The sequence below is a fragment of the Phyllostomus hastatus genome, unplaced genomic scaffold (assembly GCF_019186645.2).
Source record: "Phyllostomus hastatus isolate PE091 unplaced genomic scaffold, TTU_PhHast_1.1 phas_scaffold_501, whole genome shotgun sequence".
Classification (NCBI taxonomy): domain Eukaryota; kingdom Metazoa; phylum Chordata; class Mammalia; order Chiroptera; family Phyllostomidae; genus Phyllostomus; species Phyllostomus hastatus.
Window position 1 is genome coordinate 47,702,922 of NW_025334033.1, and position 18,882 is coordinate 47,721,803.

Below are 18,882 nucleotides of genomic sequence, written 5' to 3' on the forward strand. Positions count from 1 at the left end.
AATCGCCCCTACAGGGGCGGTTCTCCAGGGTGAGTCAGAGAAAACCTCCCCTAACAAGCATCATTTGAGATGACATTGTAGAGTGCAGGTGACATAGAATAAGATGCCCCATGGTATCCCTGAAATCTTTCCATCTGCCCTTGCCCCTTTATCACCACTGAAACATATCTGGTTTAATTTCTTATTATCTTTGCATCTATTAAAGGAGACCTTACATGGTCTCCAAAGGAGAAATTCCTAATCCCCAATAGCAGAATCTACAGGACTGTGGGGTCAACTATGGAAAGAAAAAAAAAAAAGGAAAGAAAACTTCATTGTAATGTTCAAGTTTTATCTTTGACACTGCTGGAAGTTACCTAGAAGATATAAATGATGATGAGATTCTCCTGCTTTTGCCTGCAGTCTGCATTCTGATTTTCTTAGCAAGGAATCTTGGGCCTTTTGTCCTATATCTTTGACCTGACTCCTGCTACTATCCCCTTTCACTCCCAACTCCATCCTAGAGTAGACACCATTCCCCGAGTATTCTGTGAACTTCCGTGACTTCAAATGCAGCTCCAGGGAAACCAGGTTCATGCAGGCAATGTAAGTTAATGCCTTCTCAGAATCTTTAACACACACACACACACACACATGAATGACAAAACACTTATTCTAATCTATTATTTTTAATTTATAAAGTCAGTGCCTTTGACTATACATAAGACTATATGCAACATGAAAAGAGAGCCTTGTTTGAATCCTCCGCATCTAGAAAAGTCCTGGTACAAGTGCTCAGCGTCCATTGAATGAATGATGATGTGGATGATTTTAATAAAATCATTGGTTTGATCGAGCACGTGCTGGGAAAGAGTTCTGAGGCATGTTTTGTCCGAAGACAGTTTCTTCCTTGCCTTAGAAAAAAGACAGCTGGAGTGAACCGAAAGTGGTAAGGCAACGTTTTAAGGCTTCTGGCTCTGTACTACCCACTATAGAGAAGCCTGAACTATGTCAAGTGAGGCTTATTTAACATCCTTGGACTTGCACACTTAGAGTAAACACACCCTCTAAGGCACAAAAGTGGACAGTCCCTGCAAAAGGCTTCCGAAGTGTTGAGAAATGTTTCAGCGCCGGATTCAAAACAACCCCCTTTATAGGTGACTCCTAGCTGCCTTTAACTTTATTTCTTGTGCTGCCTTGTGCCACATCCCCATAATTCACATGCTCATTTCTTCACTGAGATGTGAAATGCACATCTGAAGGAGGCCTTTAGCTCAAGTCGGAATCATGTCTGAACCCAGCACCAGAAAGATATTTGTAAGTCATGTCATTCTTCTGCTCAAAACTCTCCAATAGTGCATCATTCCTTTTGGAGAAAATCCAAAGGCCTTAAAATGACCACCAAAGCCTATGATCTCTCTCTGCCCTTCTCTCTTTGCCTCTCAATTCACCTCTCCTCTTATTCCCCCCGCCCCTGCATCACGTGGCTTCAGTTCTACTTGCCTCCTACATTTCCCTAACCACACTCCCACCTGAGGACCTTTGCACTGGCTGTCTCCTCTGCCTGGAGCCCAGTTACCCCAGATATGCACGTGGCTAACGTCCTTCCCTCCTTCAGATGTTTACGCAAATGTCATCTCGGTGAGGCCAACCCTGGGCACCCTATTTAAAATGATAGCCTGCTGTCCCCTCTCCTGCAGACTCTCAAACCCTGTCATCTTTACTTTTATCCCTATAATACTCATCAATTTCTAACATAGCAGAGAATTTACTCACATACTTATTATGTAATATTTATATCCGGCTACTAGAATATAAGGTCCACGAAGGTAGGGATTGCCTGGCTAGTATAGCTCAGTGGATTGAGTGCAGACTGTGAACCACAAGGCAGGGCATCTATTTCTGTTGTTAACATCACTGTTTTCCAAGTGGGAGACTGTTGCCTGGCTTATAGCAGTCCCTCAGTAAGTAGTTGTCACATTAATTAACCCTTGTCATCTTTTCTCTGCCAGACCTTGTCCACGTTGGAAACCCCCTGGTCTGCCTGACTAGTGAGTTTCTAACACTTTTTTCAGCCCAGGATCTGTGATGCTCTTGCTGCCAATAAGGCACTTTGTGCCTTTCCTTAGACTTCTCAGGTGATACAAAAAAAAAAAATGATCAGTAGTTGCTTTGCAAAATTCCCACATTTGGGGACTATACTTAAGTCATCCTCATTCTGAGTAGCCTCAGAGTATAAATGTTTCCATTCTTAGTTACTTTTTCTTCAAAGAACTTATTTTCCCACTGCAATCCTTGTATCAGGAACCTAATTCCTAGCACCCAGGTGTGTTTTTGTGCATCGCAACATACCATAAAACTGATTTGAACAAAGAGGCTGGAACCTGAATTTAAATCAGATATCCATTAGTTGATGAGATCAGAGAGAACTTAAATGAGCCCATTTCCTGCACAAAATTCAGGGCAAATCATGGTGTCTAACTTTTTAATTCATTGGTTTTTATTTTACAGATAGGAATTAGGCTTGTGTTCATTCTCATTTCCAGAGAAACATTGTACTTTGCTCAGCCATAGTAACATAACTGCTTGTGCTAGGGATCACAGACCAAGCTGGAGCAACCAAGCCTGCTCTGCTCCCAGATATGGAGGCAGGCAGCAGACTCCTCCCTGCGAACCCTCAGAGACGTACTTTCCTTTCACTGACTTGTCAAGAGCCAGGGACCTAGTCTCCAAAAGAGAAGAGTCCTTCTATGCTGGTACTCTTTTTCCAGCCCTCTCCCCTCTGCCTCGTTATTTACGAGATGCAGCAGCTCTAGGCTTTGAGAGAGACCTGTTCACAGAGGTGGTGGGTGGTCTGGGGATGGCGATGTGAAATGTAATTTAAGAAACCAACGAATTCCTTTGGAGTTTTTTTTGGGGGGAGAACATTTTCCATAACATAAGAGAAGAATAAATGGTTACAAGGCTTTGATTTCACTGAATATATACTGAGATATGAAATAAAATAAATGACCAGCTAGGTAGGTTCTGAACATTTAAATGAGTTATTTTGAGATTGTTTCACCACCTATAAGCAGTTCAAAAGTGAACCCTTCTCTTTTCCAAGTTATCATTCCTCATGAACAGAGGAGAGGAAGAAATGGGGCTTGGGATCTGTTGGAGGGTAAAGGGTGGGAATGCTGGTTTTCTACCCATAGCATGTTCCAGGAAGACCCACGCCCCTCCCCTACCACATACACACAGAGAGCACAGTGTCACAAAACAAGATGACCTTCCTATGAAATCCATTTCCTCCTTGGGACCTGTGGTCTGACATAGACCTGAGACAATCCCTAAGGCCTACTCTGGTTACTTAATGTCAAGGAAAGTACAGAAGTGGAGCCCAAAGAAGTTAAGTCTGATGGCGGGATCACAGACTGGACTCCCAGCACACCTGGTGCTTGCCGACATGCCTTACACAGGTGTGCTCCCCTCACCCAGGTTTCACACCCAGGGCACAAACTCACTCATGGACAGCTGTGTGTCGGTCTCATCTGCTTTCGGCTATGGCTCTTCTCCTTATCCCTGTTCACATCCATCCACCCATTCATCCAGTCCACATTTTTTTAAGCGTGTATTCACCTAGCACCTGCTCGCAGGGGCTTGTATTCTCGCCCTCACTCACAAATAGAGACAAGCAGAATTTATTACCTTTGGGGAAAAAAATAATGGTTCCCACCCAATCTTTTAAACGGTGAACAGAAGGACAGTCTTCGACTGGTAATTCAGGTGAGTGGATTGCAGTCCAGAATCTTCCACTACACCTGTGTGACCTTGGGCAAGGCGCCCTTCTTCTCTGGCCTCGCCTCCCCTCTGTGTGAAACGAGGGTCTTAGTCGAAGACAGGTGATCTTCAAGGTTCTCTCTCCTGTTCACACTCTCTAACTCTCCGACACTTTAATGAAATACAGGCCCCGTGCGCAGTATTTCTGGGGCCGCATCAGGAGCTGGCCTGAACCTGTGGAATGGTATAGCGCTTGGCCATCAGTAGAGGCCTCGCTGGTCTTCACACTCCAGAACTTCAGAGGCAGGTCCCGGTAAAAGTGACTCACACAGCATAGCAAAGGAAGCAGGAAAGGGCGGGGACAAGTGTGGTGGCTTCCTGTGCTCCCTGCTGGGGAGGAGGCTGAGGGGAGCAGGCTGCCTTCCGGACCTTCCCGGCAGTGCACAGTCCAAGGAACTGGTTAGGAGTGCGCGCCTTTACAGGGGCTTTCTTTCCTGTGTGCTACATAAAAAAGGGTCACAGTCCAATACAATCAGCCATACAAACCACCAGACGAGCCCCGACAACCTCACTGTTGGGCTTGTGCCGACAAAGTATTTGGATTTCTGAAAATCGGGCACCTTCCCCCAGTGTCCATTGTGGGGCTTGGAGTCTCCTCTCGTGTGCTCCCAATGCCCGAGGAAAACTTTGATTTGCCCGATAGACTCCTGGTCAAATCCACTCCCAAATCCCGAGACTCCTAGACATTGTCCCTTGTCCTTTGTCCCTCAGGACACAGGAGTAAATGTGTTCCCTGAGGACAAGATACAGACTGGCAACTTATGCTGAGCGCAGGCCTGTTACCTCCCCAGCGGCGGCTGCCGCCCTGGAGGGCCCCTCCCCCTCCCTCTCCCCCTCCCCCTCCCCCTCCGACTCTCAACGCGCAGGTGGGCAGTGGTTGGTGCGCCTGTGCCCGTGTGCACCTGTGTCGATGTGTTTGTGGAGCCGCGGGTTCAAGGCACCAGCAAGAGGACTTGATTTTCCCTCCTAGAGCCATCTGATGCAAAGTAGCTCCAGTTTCTTGTGGTTAATACATCTGGGCAAGGAAAAGGGAGCTGAGAAGGACCAGGAGGGTGCTGACCAAGAAGTACAAAAGCAGAAGGAAATAAGAGAGCAGAGCCCAGCTCAGACACAGGTGGTTGGCAGCTCCTCAAAACACCGCATGTGGGAGACTGCCCCCTCTGTGGTCGCCTAGGTTTCCTCTTTGTGGAGTCCACGACTGACGTGATTCTGCGGGGCAGCAGACACCAGCCTCTCCTTGTGGAGGTGGCCCTGCACAGAGGATGCAGTTGCTCAGGTAGCTGAGGCGACTCACGCAGCCTGGAGTCCCCTGGCCCCACAGTGTCTAAAGGGAAAATGCAGAGAGAGAACAAGTCAGGATTCAGGATTATGGGATCCCTGTGGAGAGTGCAGCCCTGCGCCAGAGCTGGGTCATGGAAGCGGCCAATAGCCCAAACTCAGCGTTGTGTGGTCTTCGCTCGCCCTCTGGTGGTGTGAGGCGGTGACTGCAAGGCTTTCCCACCCGGGGATGCTGGGAGCATCACAGACAGAAACGCCTCCTAACCTTTGGGTCCTCCAACTCTGGTCTCCACTCTATAGATCTAGAGGAAATCGAAAATCCCACTTCAGAAACCTTTGTCCACTTGCATTCTATCAGTCTGCAATGCTCCCAGCAGGTTAAAATAAACATTGTTTAAGGGACAAACGGCAGAAAACAAACCGGAGAAATTTGTTTCACTGAATTATGTGAAGCAATGACTTAAAACAGAATGCTTATCATCTGTAAACAGGTTATTTTCCATCTACTAGTCAGTAATAGTAATAACCACTACTTTATCACCTATCTTTTCTTTGCCTGATTGACACAGACAACTAACTACAAAACCCCGTGTCACAAATGCAGTGAGGGACACGCGAGAGGGTTATGTAGTGTGTGGCCGATTGCAGTTTGCGGCGGCACAGCGCCACAGAGCCCGACAGAGCCAAGGCTCCAGTCCGGGTCTGTCGCTTTCAGTTTCCCACTGCACTTCACTGTCTGCAGAAGGGACACATAAGGTCACTTAGATACATGTTTCCACACAGGATTAACTGCTATTTATAGATGGCTGGCAATGCTATTAAAATACTATTTTAGATGTGGCATTTTAATAAGAACTTGTATTGTCACTAATAATTCTTTCTTATTTAATAATAATACCTAACATCTGTTGATGGCTTTCTCTATACCAGTTATTGTTCTAAGAGCTTTACATAATCAAAGCACATTAATTCTACTGTTTTATCATCCCCATGTTCCACATAAGGAAACTGAGGCATGAAATAGCTAAAGAATTTCCCCAAGATAGTGCATATATATACTAAATTTATGTGGTATAAAGCTCCTCAGGATCACTCCTCACGACTTCCCTGTGCCAGAAACCAACTTTCTTGCAGAGGCTCTGGGGAGGACTGCAGTGCTGTGCAGGAGCTGGGGGAAGCTGACTTGCTGTGCATAGGAAAGCACTGAGTCTGGAAGAAAGCGGGGTGGAGAGCATGTGTTGGGAGGGCGTTGGTTGAGCAAGAGAAGATCCAGAAACACAAAAATCGGGATCCGTCAGGGTGGGACCCTACCCAGGGAAACGGCCTTGTGAGAAGAGGATAGGGTGCCCATGCTGGACTTCGTTTGAAAGAGAAATTTAGTTAAGTGGATTTCCGAAGTTACTCACTCATTGTATGGTGTGCAGTGCAAACCTTCTCTATGAAAACTTCAATAGATTTTACACTGATTACCAATACTCTGTGTCAGGAACCTGAGTCTTCTTTAGGTTGGGGTACTCAAAGACAATCATAGAACCTTACCAATCAACTGTGTTATAATCTGAAATGCTCCCACGGACTCTCAAAAGGAAAAAGTATTGATGTCTTAGATCAATAATATTAATTTGTTATCATGAGCTTGAAAGACCGGGAAAAAGACTTTTCTTACCAGGTCAGCTCAGAAACCACTGTCTCTGGTGTTGCAGTACAGAGAGATGAGATTGGGCAGGATTCTCAGCCCTTGAGGTTTATAATCCTACCAAATCCTAATGCCACCCTTATACGTGAATACTCTCGCAAGTGCCGATCTTGCTAGTTATAATAGTTTTCGGTGGATTTCTTAGAATGTTATATACACAGGACCATATCATCTACAAATAGAGATCATTTTACTTATTTCCAGTCTAGATGCCTTTAACTTCCAGGATTTCCCTTGATTCTTCAAACCTTCACTTCTCTTACATTACCCACCTGTTCTTGCACGATGCGTACTTCTTCCATTAGAGCTCTAAGAATTACTAAATTCTCAGTCCGATAATCCCAACATCCCTGCCGTATGTGAACCTGATTCTAATGCTTGTTTTGTCTTCCAGGCTGTGCAGCTTCTTTCAGTGTGCCCTGCAGTTCCTGTTGAACTGGACACGATACCCCACTGGATCGGGTAAAAGAAGCTCCAGCAAATACGCCCTTAATGGTGGGCACCAGAAATCTCCTATTTTGTTTTTTAAGAAACTGCCAAAACATTTTCCAGACTGGTTATATTGGGTTGGCCAAAATGCCCTTTTAGTTTTTTCTGTAAAATAAAACACACATTTTTCATTTCCACCAATAACTTCATTGATTTGGATATTTTGAGTATGTTGGCTATCTCCCCTGTGGTATAATGTTGCTTGTTCTCAATCTGATGGCTCTCAACTTCAACTGGTCTACCCGACCGTGGGCATCGTCCAGCAAGGAATCTCGAGCACGAAATTTCACGAACCACTTTTGACACATTCGATCAGCCACAGCACCTTCTCCACACACTGCACAAATCCTTTTTGTGTTTCAGTTGTGTTTTTCCCTTTCTTGAAATAATAAAGCATAATACACAGAGAATGTTGTGTATTTTCTTCCATCTTCAATATTAAAATGACCACACAAAAATTGACCAATTTTTATACTTTTTTAAATGCATATTGACATGACAGCTGTCACAATACAATCTAACAAAATCATTTTGAATGAAGTTAAAGACAGCTAAGCACTACTAGAGCCATTTTATGGAAAAAAACAAATGAACTTTTCAGCCAACCAAATATAAAAAAATGACTTTCCTCAATTCTATCCTTTTGCATAGCATTGAGGTCACAGCAAACACACAGTTAAAAAAACAGACTAGTCCGTGTGCATGCACGGCATACAGCACACCTGAAATCAGTGTTTCCCAAGCTGTACTCAGCAGTGGACTGATCACCTAAACAAGACTGTCGTACCTGTATATAACACATATATATACTTCATGACTTTTATGTACACCAGGAGCAATATAATTTTCTTAACACGTTTTAATAGCATCAATACAATCAGTAAGTGATGCTTCAGAAAGCGATTAGCATACCATGTGAGGTATCATAAATGAAAACAAGATTCTTATCACACTGTGGTCAATATCACTTCCGTAGGTAGCTTTGATGTAAAACCACTGCTTGGTGCTACTAAGAAAAGTTGGATCCAGACCTACTGTTCTCATTAGGAATCAGACTGAAGTATCAAAATGTTGCCCCAGTGGCTCTTGGAAAAGGAACACAGGTGCACATTTGAGAGTATAAAAAATGACAGCCGGTAAGCAGCAGTGCTCACACTTTTATTGAGTGTATAAAATATATGTGGTCGACACTGTTACATTCATTTGCAAATGGCGGGGTTGGGAAGCAAAAAACCTGTACTTGATTTTTTAATCAAGACTATCTGTTATCAAATTACTCACATCCAGGCTTTCTGCAGGTCTGACATTTTCTCTCCACCGGACAGGAGGATGTAGTGAGAATTCAGTTGGTAACATTTTATTTAAATTAAAAAATAAAGAATAAAAAAAGAACCAGCATGGTCAAGTGGTCTTCGTCTTCAGGATTTCTGGATTTCGTCCCTGGAGGAGGTCAGGATCTTCCCACGGCCTGGGTCCTCGAATATTCTTCCAGTCATCGAACGTGGAATCCTTTATTTTCTGCGGAGCCACAGACATTAAAGTGCGCATTAGTGCAGGGTCCTGTGGCTCTGATCAGGACATGGTTGGGTAACGAGTGGGAAGAATCCAACAGACCCTCCATTATGATTTGAGCAAACAAATCAACTGCATGTCAAGCGCGGTAACTGAAGAAATCACGTATTTCTTAGGATTTGGAATTTTTCTTGCTTGCTATTGATGTAAGTATGCCTATCTTTTCCCACATGAGAATAAAACTATTACACATTTTTAAAAGAGTCCAGATGCTTTGTTTCTGAGAGAACAAAGAAAGGAAAGAAGCTAGGAAAACAGAAGTCCGACTCGGAAGCCTGGTCCAGCACAACAACGACCAGCACGGGCTGGCGTGGGCGGTGATAGGGAACCAGAGGAGAGGAAAGGCGGAGACCTTACGACCTGCTAGAAGGAAGAAGACAGACCAAGATGATCTGTCCTGCACCTGGAAAGGGAGCCTGGGCTTAAGCATGAAAAGCCATTTCCTGTAGCTGCCACAAGCAGAGCCCTTGCAGGTAACATGCACTAGCTCAATACAGCTGGATCCCTGTGCCTCCAGTTAGTCTGAAGTGTCTGCCAAGCCCCAGAAGGAAGGGAGGACGAAGGGGAAGAATGTAAGTGTTTCTTCCCCCTTGTGACAGTAGCTGTCATTCATCTGCTTTGATTGTCCTGGGATATTGAGTGGACAAGACAGCAAGAGGCTCAGAGAACACAGGACAGGGAATAATGTAAGTTTACCTTGACACCTGGATACTAAGATCACCCTTTTGTTAATGAGCTGTATACCACTGAAGCCATCTGGGCACTACTTCCCTCATAAGTAATAACAATAAGCGGGACCAAATGGTCTACATGGTTTCTTCAGTTATCAAATTCCATCGTTTGTAAGAGAACTAAACAAACGCTTCACAGCATCACTACTGACACAGTGCTTATATATTGAGAAGTAGCAAGTTACAGATTTGACCACAATGATGGGGAAGTAGTGAATGAAACCATCCTCTAAATTTCACTTATAGTTTTACCAGGAGCTTGTATTAAATATATATGGATGAACAAAATTCTATTCATGTGCTAGAAGAAAGCAAATTATTTTCAAGTATAGTTATGAAATGACTGAAAGTTAAAAAATTTTTAAAGATTTTATTTATTAATTTTTAGAAAGAGGGGAAGGGAAGGAGAAAGAGAGGGAGAGAAACATCCATGTGTGGTTGCTTCCCACGTGGCCTCCACTGGGGACCTGGCCCGCAACCCAGGCATGTGCCCTGACTGGGAATCAAACCGGCGACTATTTTGTTCATAGGCCGGCACTGAATCTACTGAGCCACACCAGCTGAGGCTAAAATGGTTTTAAGAAGCAATAATGGCCTTCACTCAGATAATATAAGACACACATTCAGGAGAATTTAAGAATAATTCTTAGATAAGATGCAAAGTTGACAGAACAACTTCATGTAAAAGTGCTCCAGACTTCAGAGATCTTTGGTGAATAAAAGATTCCCTGTAGAATTCTGCAAAAAAATAAAAAATAAAAAAAGCAGTCCCTAATTCTGCACAGCATGCAGGGTCACTGAAGACTGACCGGGCTGTTCATGTGCTGGGCAAGACCACTGAAGGCTCACTAGTTAACAGCCGACGGCTACAGCATCGAGTGTGGGACAGAGTCAAGGAGTGCGGAGGACAAGCAGTATCGACATTGGATTTTCAGCCCTTGTCAGGGTGGACTTCATATGCAGCTGCTACCCTGACAGCCAGCTGAGACACCAAAAAGGCTGCTCGTTAGGAGTGAGAATCATGCCAAGGGGAAGACCTACTTTCAACTCACCCAACAAAGCTTAAAACTAAGCTCTGACAAGATTCTTTGGAGAGACCATTCAGAGAATGAGACCCACGAGGAGGGGCTTAGGAGACACTATCGCCTTTCCGAAGTTCCTCCCTTACAAAGCACAAAACCAAGTTCAAAATGAACAGACGATAATGGAACTGCCTGCCAAAAGTTCGATCTCTTCAATGTACTATTCATGATGTCTACCTTTCAATCAGAAATGACCAAACACAGCCCTGACCAGTGTGGCTCAGGTGACGGAGCATCGTCGCATAAGGAGGGGCACATGCCTGGGTTGGGGGTTCGGTCCCCAGTTGGGTGTTTCTCGCACATCAGTGCTTCTCCTCCTCTCTTTCTCCCTCCCTTCCCTCTCTCTCAAAATAAAAAATAAATAAAATCTATTTTAAAAAATGACCAAACACACAAAGAAATGAAAAAACAAAAGGATGGGGAAAAGTAGGTTTACATGATACTCACAAATAATACAACAGTAAATACATAAATAATGGAAGAATAACCTCTGTTTCGCATACTCACAACTGTGAGCCTGCTGGTCTTGCCCACCCTGGTATAATCCACAACAAAAGAAGCGGACAAAGGAAAAGAGATGGAGAACACGCCCCTTCACCACATTCTATGTAATATTCAACTCTTTGATTTTTGCTAAGTAATATTCCTATTGTAAGTTGAGTATCTCTTCACATGCTCAAGACATTTATTTCCCTTCCCCTGAACTCTTCATATGCTTTGCCCAAGTTCCTACTGACCAACTGAATTGCTAAACTTTTCCACACTGATTTGTAGATGTTCTTGATATTTAAGTAAATCAATCCATTATAATATGATAAAAAGTATTTTTAGGATTTCTCATTTAACTAGTGACTTTATACGCCTACATTACTTTTTCTGAAGGCTGAACTTCTGAATTCTCATGTAGAACTCATCATTCGTTACTTTCAAAGCTTCTGGGCTGCCCTGGCCGATGGCTCAGCTGGTTGGAGCGTCATCCCGTACGCCAAAAGGTTGTAGGTCTGCCCACCAGCTGAGATGCGCTCAGGAGGCAACTAACTGGTTTCTCTCTCTCTAAAAATCAGTAAACATAGCCTCAGGTGAAAATAAAAAAAAAAAAAGCTTCTGGGTTGGGTACTGTCTTTTAAATAGGCTTTTCTGACTTAAGACCACAGAAAAGAATGTTCTTTTTTTTCCTCCTAGCACTTTTAGTATTTTTTTTATTTAAAGATTTTATTACTTATTTTTAGAGAGAGAGAAAGGGAAGGAGAAAGACAGGGAGAAAAACATCAATGTGTGAGAGAAACACGGGTCTGCTGCCTCTCGCTCATCCCCAACCAGGGACCTGGCCGGCAACCCAGGCGTGTGCCCTGACTGGGAGTCATACCAGCCACCTTTCGGTTTGCAGGACCGTGCCCCAATCCACTGAGCCACACCAGTCAGGGCTAATTTTTAAATTCTTGATACACCTAGAATTTACTCATTTATAGTGTATGAAATATAGATCCATCTTTATTTTCTTTTCAAATGACTACACAGTTGTCCCAATACCATATGTTTAAGGTAAATATTTTTCTTTCCTTTTTTTACTATTTTATTGTTTACGCTATTACAGTAGTCCCACCTTTCCCCCCTTCACCTAGCCCACCCCCCATTTGTATAATCAGCCCCACATCGCTGTCCATGTCCATGGGTCCTTCATGTATGTTCTTTGACTAATCCCTTCATAAGGTAAATATTTTTCTGCACTGTTAATCATTTAGACTTACCTACCTCGAGGCAGACAGAACCATCACGGCTAAGGAAGACTTACAAAAGAGAGACTACGTTAACGTGCCATGTACCTCATACTCTGATTCCAGTGACACTTTATTCATTTTCAGTTTTTTTTCTAATTCAGGATCGATCTGTAAAAAAAAGAAAGGGGGGCCATATATTATTTAAGTCTGGTGGATTTAATTTTCAATGTAAAGTCATATAAGGGATGGCTACGATGGTGTAGATTACAAAACACAGCAAAATCGCCACCATCCATCCACTCAATCCCAGAAAAATGGCTGATGCAGCACTACCGCCACCACTACCACTAACAGCAGCTAACAGTTACTGAGTACTTGTTACGTGCCAGGCATTTGGACATATATTACCTCTGTTGATACCCACAAAAGCCTGTAAGTCTTATAATTATGATCACAACTGAGGATAACAGGACACAGGGAATTTGGATAATTTGTCGAAGAGGCAGAACTTGGCTCTGAACCATGGCCCTCTGCCTCCAGGGGGCCATGCTACTAACTACCACCCTCCATCATGTTATCACATAGAAATGTGCAAGTACCAATACATAGAATGCTGCTCTTGAAAAAAAAGAGAACATCTTCTATACTGGAAATAAGTATCTACGAAAATCAGACAGGATTCCATGGTGGTAAACAGAAGCTGATGCCACATTACCTTTGTGTGGCAAAGGTTTTAGGAAAGAAGAAAGTGATGGCTGAAATTGATAAACAAACAACAATAAAATCCAAATTAAATTAAGTGGGATAGCTGAAGAGTTACTGAACACAGCTGAAGACCAAATTAGTCCACTAGAAGTGCAACCTGAAAACCCACTAGAACGATGCACGAAGAGATGGGGTGAATGAAAGAAAAGGTGTACTATGAAAGCTAGATCCAAAAGTTCCAAAATACGTCTTATCACAGGTTTCGGAATTAGAGAGTAAAGAGAGTGAAATGAGGACAATAATTAAATAATTAATCACTAATTAAATGAATACCATATAGAAAAGAAAAAAGTCCTCAGACTGAAAGAGCATAATAAAAGAAACAATAATATCAAAACAAAAAAGCCCATTCTTAATCAAGTAATGATAAAGCTGTAGAATATATTAGGGACGAAAAGAAAATCTCAAAAGAAAAAAAAAAGAGTGAAAAGACAGCTTATCTACAAAAAGATGAGAATTAGAAAAAAAATGTTAATCAGCCACTTGAAATGCTAAACTAAAATGAAATTATTTTTCAACAATGATTACGCAGAGAGGATTACTTTGAATTTCAATTTTATTTTTACTATATTCTCATTTCTTCTTCTAGCACTAGTTACTAAAGATGCACAGCAATGTAATTTATAAAATTACTGGTATTAATATGAAATAGCTAATTTATAACTGAAGTAATAAAATGGGGTGAAATTGTTGCCCCATGTTCTTTAGTCCTTTCTAAATCCTAAAAGCAACTATACCAGAGCACATGTTGTGTCAGAATGCTAACAATATTGCAAATTTTTTAGTGAATGAAGAGAATGAGCCCTGGCTGGTGTGGCTCAGCGGTTAACAGTCTACAAATCAAAGGGTCATTGGTTCAATTCCCAGTCAGGGCACATGCCTGGGTTGCGGGCCAGGCACCCAGTAGGGGGACATGTGAGGGGCAACCACACATTAATGTTTCTCTCCCTCTCTTTCTCCTACCTTTCTCCTTTGTAAAAATTAAAGAAAAATAAAATCTTTTAAAAAAGAAAGAGAATGATTATTAAATTCTTTGTATTTTATGACTTATTTCCATGTGATCATTAATGTTATTATAAAAAATAAGAAAGACCCTAATCATCATGTATCAGTCTTGAACAGCTAAATAAAACTCAGGGACTGCTTAGTATACTGAGTATACAAACACCCTAAACCAGATCGTACACATACATAGACACATTACAAACTCGACTCATAGTTCTTACTTTAATCTTCACAGCATCATAACGGATTTGTGAAAACTCACGAAGACCAAAAGAACCTCCAACAATCAATAACTGAAACAAAGAAAGGAAACAATTAAAATAGAAGGGCAGAATTCAGTTTACCTACAGATTACTTACATAAATGTCAACAGTGACAGATTATACAAAATCCTGTAGATTATTTTTCCTGGTTAGTTACCACTCATCATTCAGAGTAGATGCTGTAAATATTGCCATCTGCCACTGGGAAACATTTTAGCACATTACCAAATACCAAAATCAGTACCCCATACCTGTATTTGACCTTATGGTTTAAACAATATCATCACAAGCATTATATTAGTTGATCCCTACAAAAGACCTATGAACTAAAGAAAATAATCCACTTAATAGACAAGGAAATAAAAGGAGAGCCAACTCACACAATGGATGGCGCCAGGAATACACTTCTGGCCTTGTTTCTTCAAGACCAGAATTCTGTCAATTTAAAGACTTTACAAAATAAGTCAACTGGAGAGATTTTTCTCCATTTCTTTACCAAGTGATACAAGAATGGCAATCTTAAAAGAATCCTCGAATTGTTGTTGCTGCTTTATCATCTATTCCAATAATTCAAAGGGCTTTAATTCTTCATCCCAAAGCTGCAAAAGCCTAGCAATTTGGAAAAACATTAAGTTTTATCTGTACCTTCCTTTTTATATCAATGTACTAATGATAGCGATTAAAGAATTACAAAAAGATATAAAACAACATGAAATATAAAAAGCTGGAATACCAACAAAACTTTGAGGCTATGAATTTCAAAACCCAATAAATCTGACCACATATCCATCCCAACACACAAAATTAAAACATAAAATCAAAAGACAACAAATCAGGCATCTGTTATACATAAACATCTAATACTTGCAATATCAATATGTAAGAATGCTTTGTAAAGTGAAATAATTTTTGTCTCAGTTTCAATGAAAAGACACACCCCGGTTTTCCTAACTTCTCAGCTGCCCTCTACTCATTCTTCACCTTTCCAGCCTTCACATCTCTCCCACCTCTTCACAACCAACAGAGTCCCTAAGGGATGTCTTCTAGTTTCATGGACTTAAATTTAGCCTCTATAACCTGACAACCTCCAAACGCACATTTTCGATGGGAAATATCCCTCTGCACTGAAGACCTCCCTTTCCTATTGGACATCTCCACCTGAAAGTCTAACAGGTACATACAAATGAACATTTTGTAAAAAGCCTCTTGATTTTTACCCCAACCTGCCCCTAGACAATCTTTCTCATCCTGCACGTCAACTACTTTCATCCAATTACTCAAGCCAATTTTTTTGGAATCATCTTTAGCTCCTCTCGTTCCTATCTCACATCCTATGCATCCCTGAGTTCTGTCACCTAGACTTCCAAAATATTTCTTGGCTCTGACAATTTCTGACTATATCCTCTTATAATGCTATAGTTCCAGGCCACTACCATTTCTTTTCTGGACTACTGCAATTACAGTACTCACATGTTACATGGGGGGGGGGGGGGGAAGGTCTGGTCTTTGTCCGGGGTCCTGGGAGGGAACTACTCACTTGGAATTTCCTGAATGCTTTACAAATATAAATAGTGACCTTTCGAGGCCTGCTACGATGTGGCAGGCACCGTGTAAACACTTAATTCAAATGGTTTTATTTAACTCAACAACAACCTTGGAAGAAATACACCAGTTCAAAAACTAGAGAAATGAAAAATGGAGACGCCCGAAACTGCACAGTTAAATTAAGTAACTACGTCTAGTTCCAATGATCCAGAGTATCAAGTTAGTTGGGGCTGGCGGGGGACGGGCTGGGGTGTTGTTCAGTAATCATTCAAATCTGGATTAAAATCTGGTTCTTATGTCGCTCTCTGGAGCACTAGGGAAAGTAAGAGGGGGACTAGAGATCCCACTAGCAGCCCGAGAAGAACAGAATAGGAATATAAGGTCTCAACCTAAGGCCAGCCGTTCCTAGCCCTCGTTACTGTCTTCTGCCTCTACTACAGATTCCCGCAGGTCTGCAAAGAGCCAAACTTGAGGTCCCACCCCTTCCGCAATCCTGCCCGCACACTTTTTCTTCGAGGCACTCACCAACATGGGGACCCCGTAGCGGAGGGTCTTGTTCTTGCGCAAGGCACGCGTTACCGCGTGTGTAAACATGCCTTAACTCTCAGATCCGCTGGGACACCCGACTGGCCAGGCAGGTCCAGCCCAAATCGCAGCGGCTGGAGTTGCCCCCTCCCCGCCCTAACCCAGGACGTCCTAGACGACTCACCTCCAGACTTTCCTTAGCCTTCCGCTATACGGTCCTCTCCCGTCAGGCTTCCGCCAGGCAAAAGCAATCGATTCGTCATAACGTACTCGCGCGTCCGGCCGGAAACTTGAGAGTGGGAGCTTTGGTTCCGGCACGCTAGCTTGCTTAGGGACTTAGGGATTTAAATCGTGTTTGTACTCGTCCAGTGCTACGGTAACCAGTACCTCACATGTTCTGGGCCTTGGCCAACATCTACCTGGGACATAGCTGCTCGATAAAATCAGCTAAGGAAAAAGAAGAGTGAAGTTGGAGATAGTTCCTATGGCTATTTGTGTCAGTTGTCTCCTGATCTTACTATATACCTCAAGTATTCCATTAATACACAATATTTAAAATAGGTAGGATAAAACTACCAATCCTTTTAGTCCCTATCTTCTATTTGCACCTGGAACGACTTTTCTTCCTAACTAGCAGCAAATAATTTTTCCATAAGTAAGCTTTCTTCTACATAAAATTATTTTCTTAAACTCAAAACAAAAGGTAAGGGCAATGTGATAGAGTATAAGGAGCACAGAAAAAGTTCTAGTTCTGGCTTCAAATCTTGAGTGTTAATACCCAATGCTATTTACTAAGGACAGTAACTGCACATCTCTAAGGTCTGTTTTTCCATTTTTTAAATGTGTTAGAAATGCTGAGAAAGAGAGGCGGAAGAACCGGGTGATCCGATCCAAGTGCCTTTATTTATTTGATGCTGCACCGAGAGGCTGAGTCGGGTCAACTTCAGCCCCAGGGGAAGGCAGGAGAGGGGGTTTTAAAAGAAAAGGCGTGGGGTTTGTGAGGGGAGGTTAGTCTGTTCTTCCAGGCTGATGCCTCAGGGTTCCAGAATGTGAACTGGCGCCAGGTGTCTATTGTGCTATTCAATTAAGCCTTGGGCTACCAAGCCAGTCAGGACGACTGAGTCATAGGCAGTCCAGAGGGTTGGAAACTGGCCTGACTGGGTCATTAGCAGTCTGGTGGCGGTGGGGGCCTGGCCTGACCCTTTCAAAATGGAGGGAAAATTTCAATCTCATAAGGTTATCTAAGCACTATGGGACTTCTACTACAAAATGCCTGGTGAGTACTTAATATCACTAGTATTTTTATGTGAATCCTTGAAATGTTCATGATGTCCTGGCCATGATGGGTGCCCAGTCAGGTCTGGCAATGGCCATCCTCCCAGTCATTTCCAAAATTACATCAGAAGAAATTTTTGTTGGACTTGCCTGGCTTCTCTTTCTTGGAGGATAAGAGATTTAAACACTCTCTCGCTCACTCCCAGGAAATGTGTCAATGCTCTTCAATCTGGAACTCAACAGGACCAACATTGAAGAGTTTCTCCTCTGGATTTTACTCCTAAAAGTCCATCGCAACCTGCAGTTGTCTTTGTTAGTGGTCCTCAAACTGCAGTCTGGCAAGGCCTGCTGTTTTTGTAAATAAAATTTTACTGGAACACAGCCACACATTTGCTTATACACAGTCTATGGTTACTATCACAGTAAAACTGCAAAAAACCAAGGCCCATAAGCCTAAAGTATTTACAATCTGGTCCTTCATGAAAGTTTGCAGACCCCTGGTCTTTGCTGTTCAAATTGTTTCCTTCCTTTGGCGGATTAAAAATGATTACAAATTATTTACACTACCTCCCATCAAGGGGTAGAGTTTAGGTGACCTCTCCAAGTGACTTCACACTTGACCATGGTTTGGTCTGGCCAACAGGACAGCAGCAAATGTGAACAATGCAAAGATTTGATTAGTGCTTTCCACATTGGGACTTGCCTTCTCAAAACACTTCTAAGATATCCCCACCTGGTGCCCACTATGAATATGAGAGGTGATGTGGAGAAGAACCAAGGCACACCAGCCAATAGCCAGCACTAACTCGCAGACAGGAAAGAGAGGCCATCAAGGACTACCTCGCCCTGTTCTGCCATCAGATGAATTCAGGTGCATGTAACCCCAGGTGCTCTCAGGAGAAAAACTAAGGCAACCCATAGAATCTTTTTAAAAAATTTACTCAAACGTGATTAAGTCACTAGGTTTTGCAGTGGCTTGTTATATATAATTGATAACTTATGTCACTATGACATTAGTTATACAAAAGGACAGCCCAGTGCAGTGCCTGGCACCATGGAGAGTAGGGACAGTGTAGTGCCATGGTTATGTATGTGGGTTCTAGCTGTGTAACTTGGGCAAATCACTTCATCTTCCTA

General features: G+C 42.7%; 1 protein-coding gene across 1 annotated transcript; it reads right to left on the reverse strand.

Moving 5' to 3' along the window:
* Positions 1–8,401: 8,401 nt before the first annotated feature.
* Positions 8,402–16,648, reverse strand: LOC123808938 (cytochrome c oxidase assembly protein COX16 homolog, mitochondrial). The gene is made up of 4 exons (XM_045823913.1): positions 16,471–16,648; positions 14,359–14,430; positions 12,473–12,535; positions 8,402–8,782 (listed from the first exon to the last, which is right to left on the reverse strand). Exons 1-4 carry the CDS (start codon positions 16,537–16,539, stop codon positions 8,666–8,668), a joined length of 321 nt encoding a protein of 106 aa, XP_045679869.1. The 5' UTR covers positions 16,540–16,648; the 3' UTR covers positions 8,402–8,665.
* Between the last annotated feature and the right edge of the window lie 2,234 nt (positions 16,649–18,882).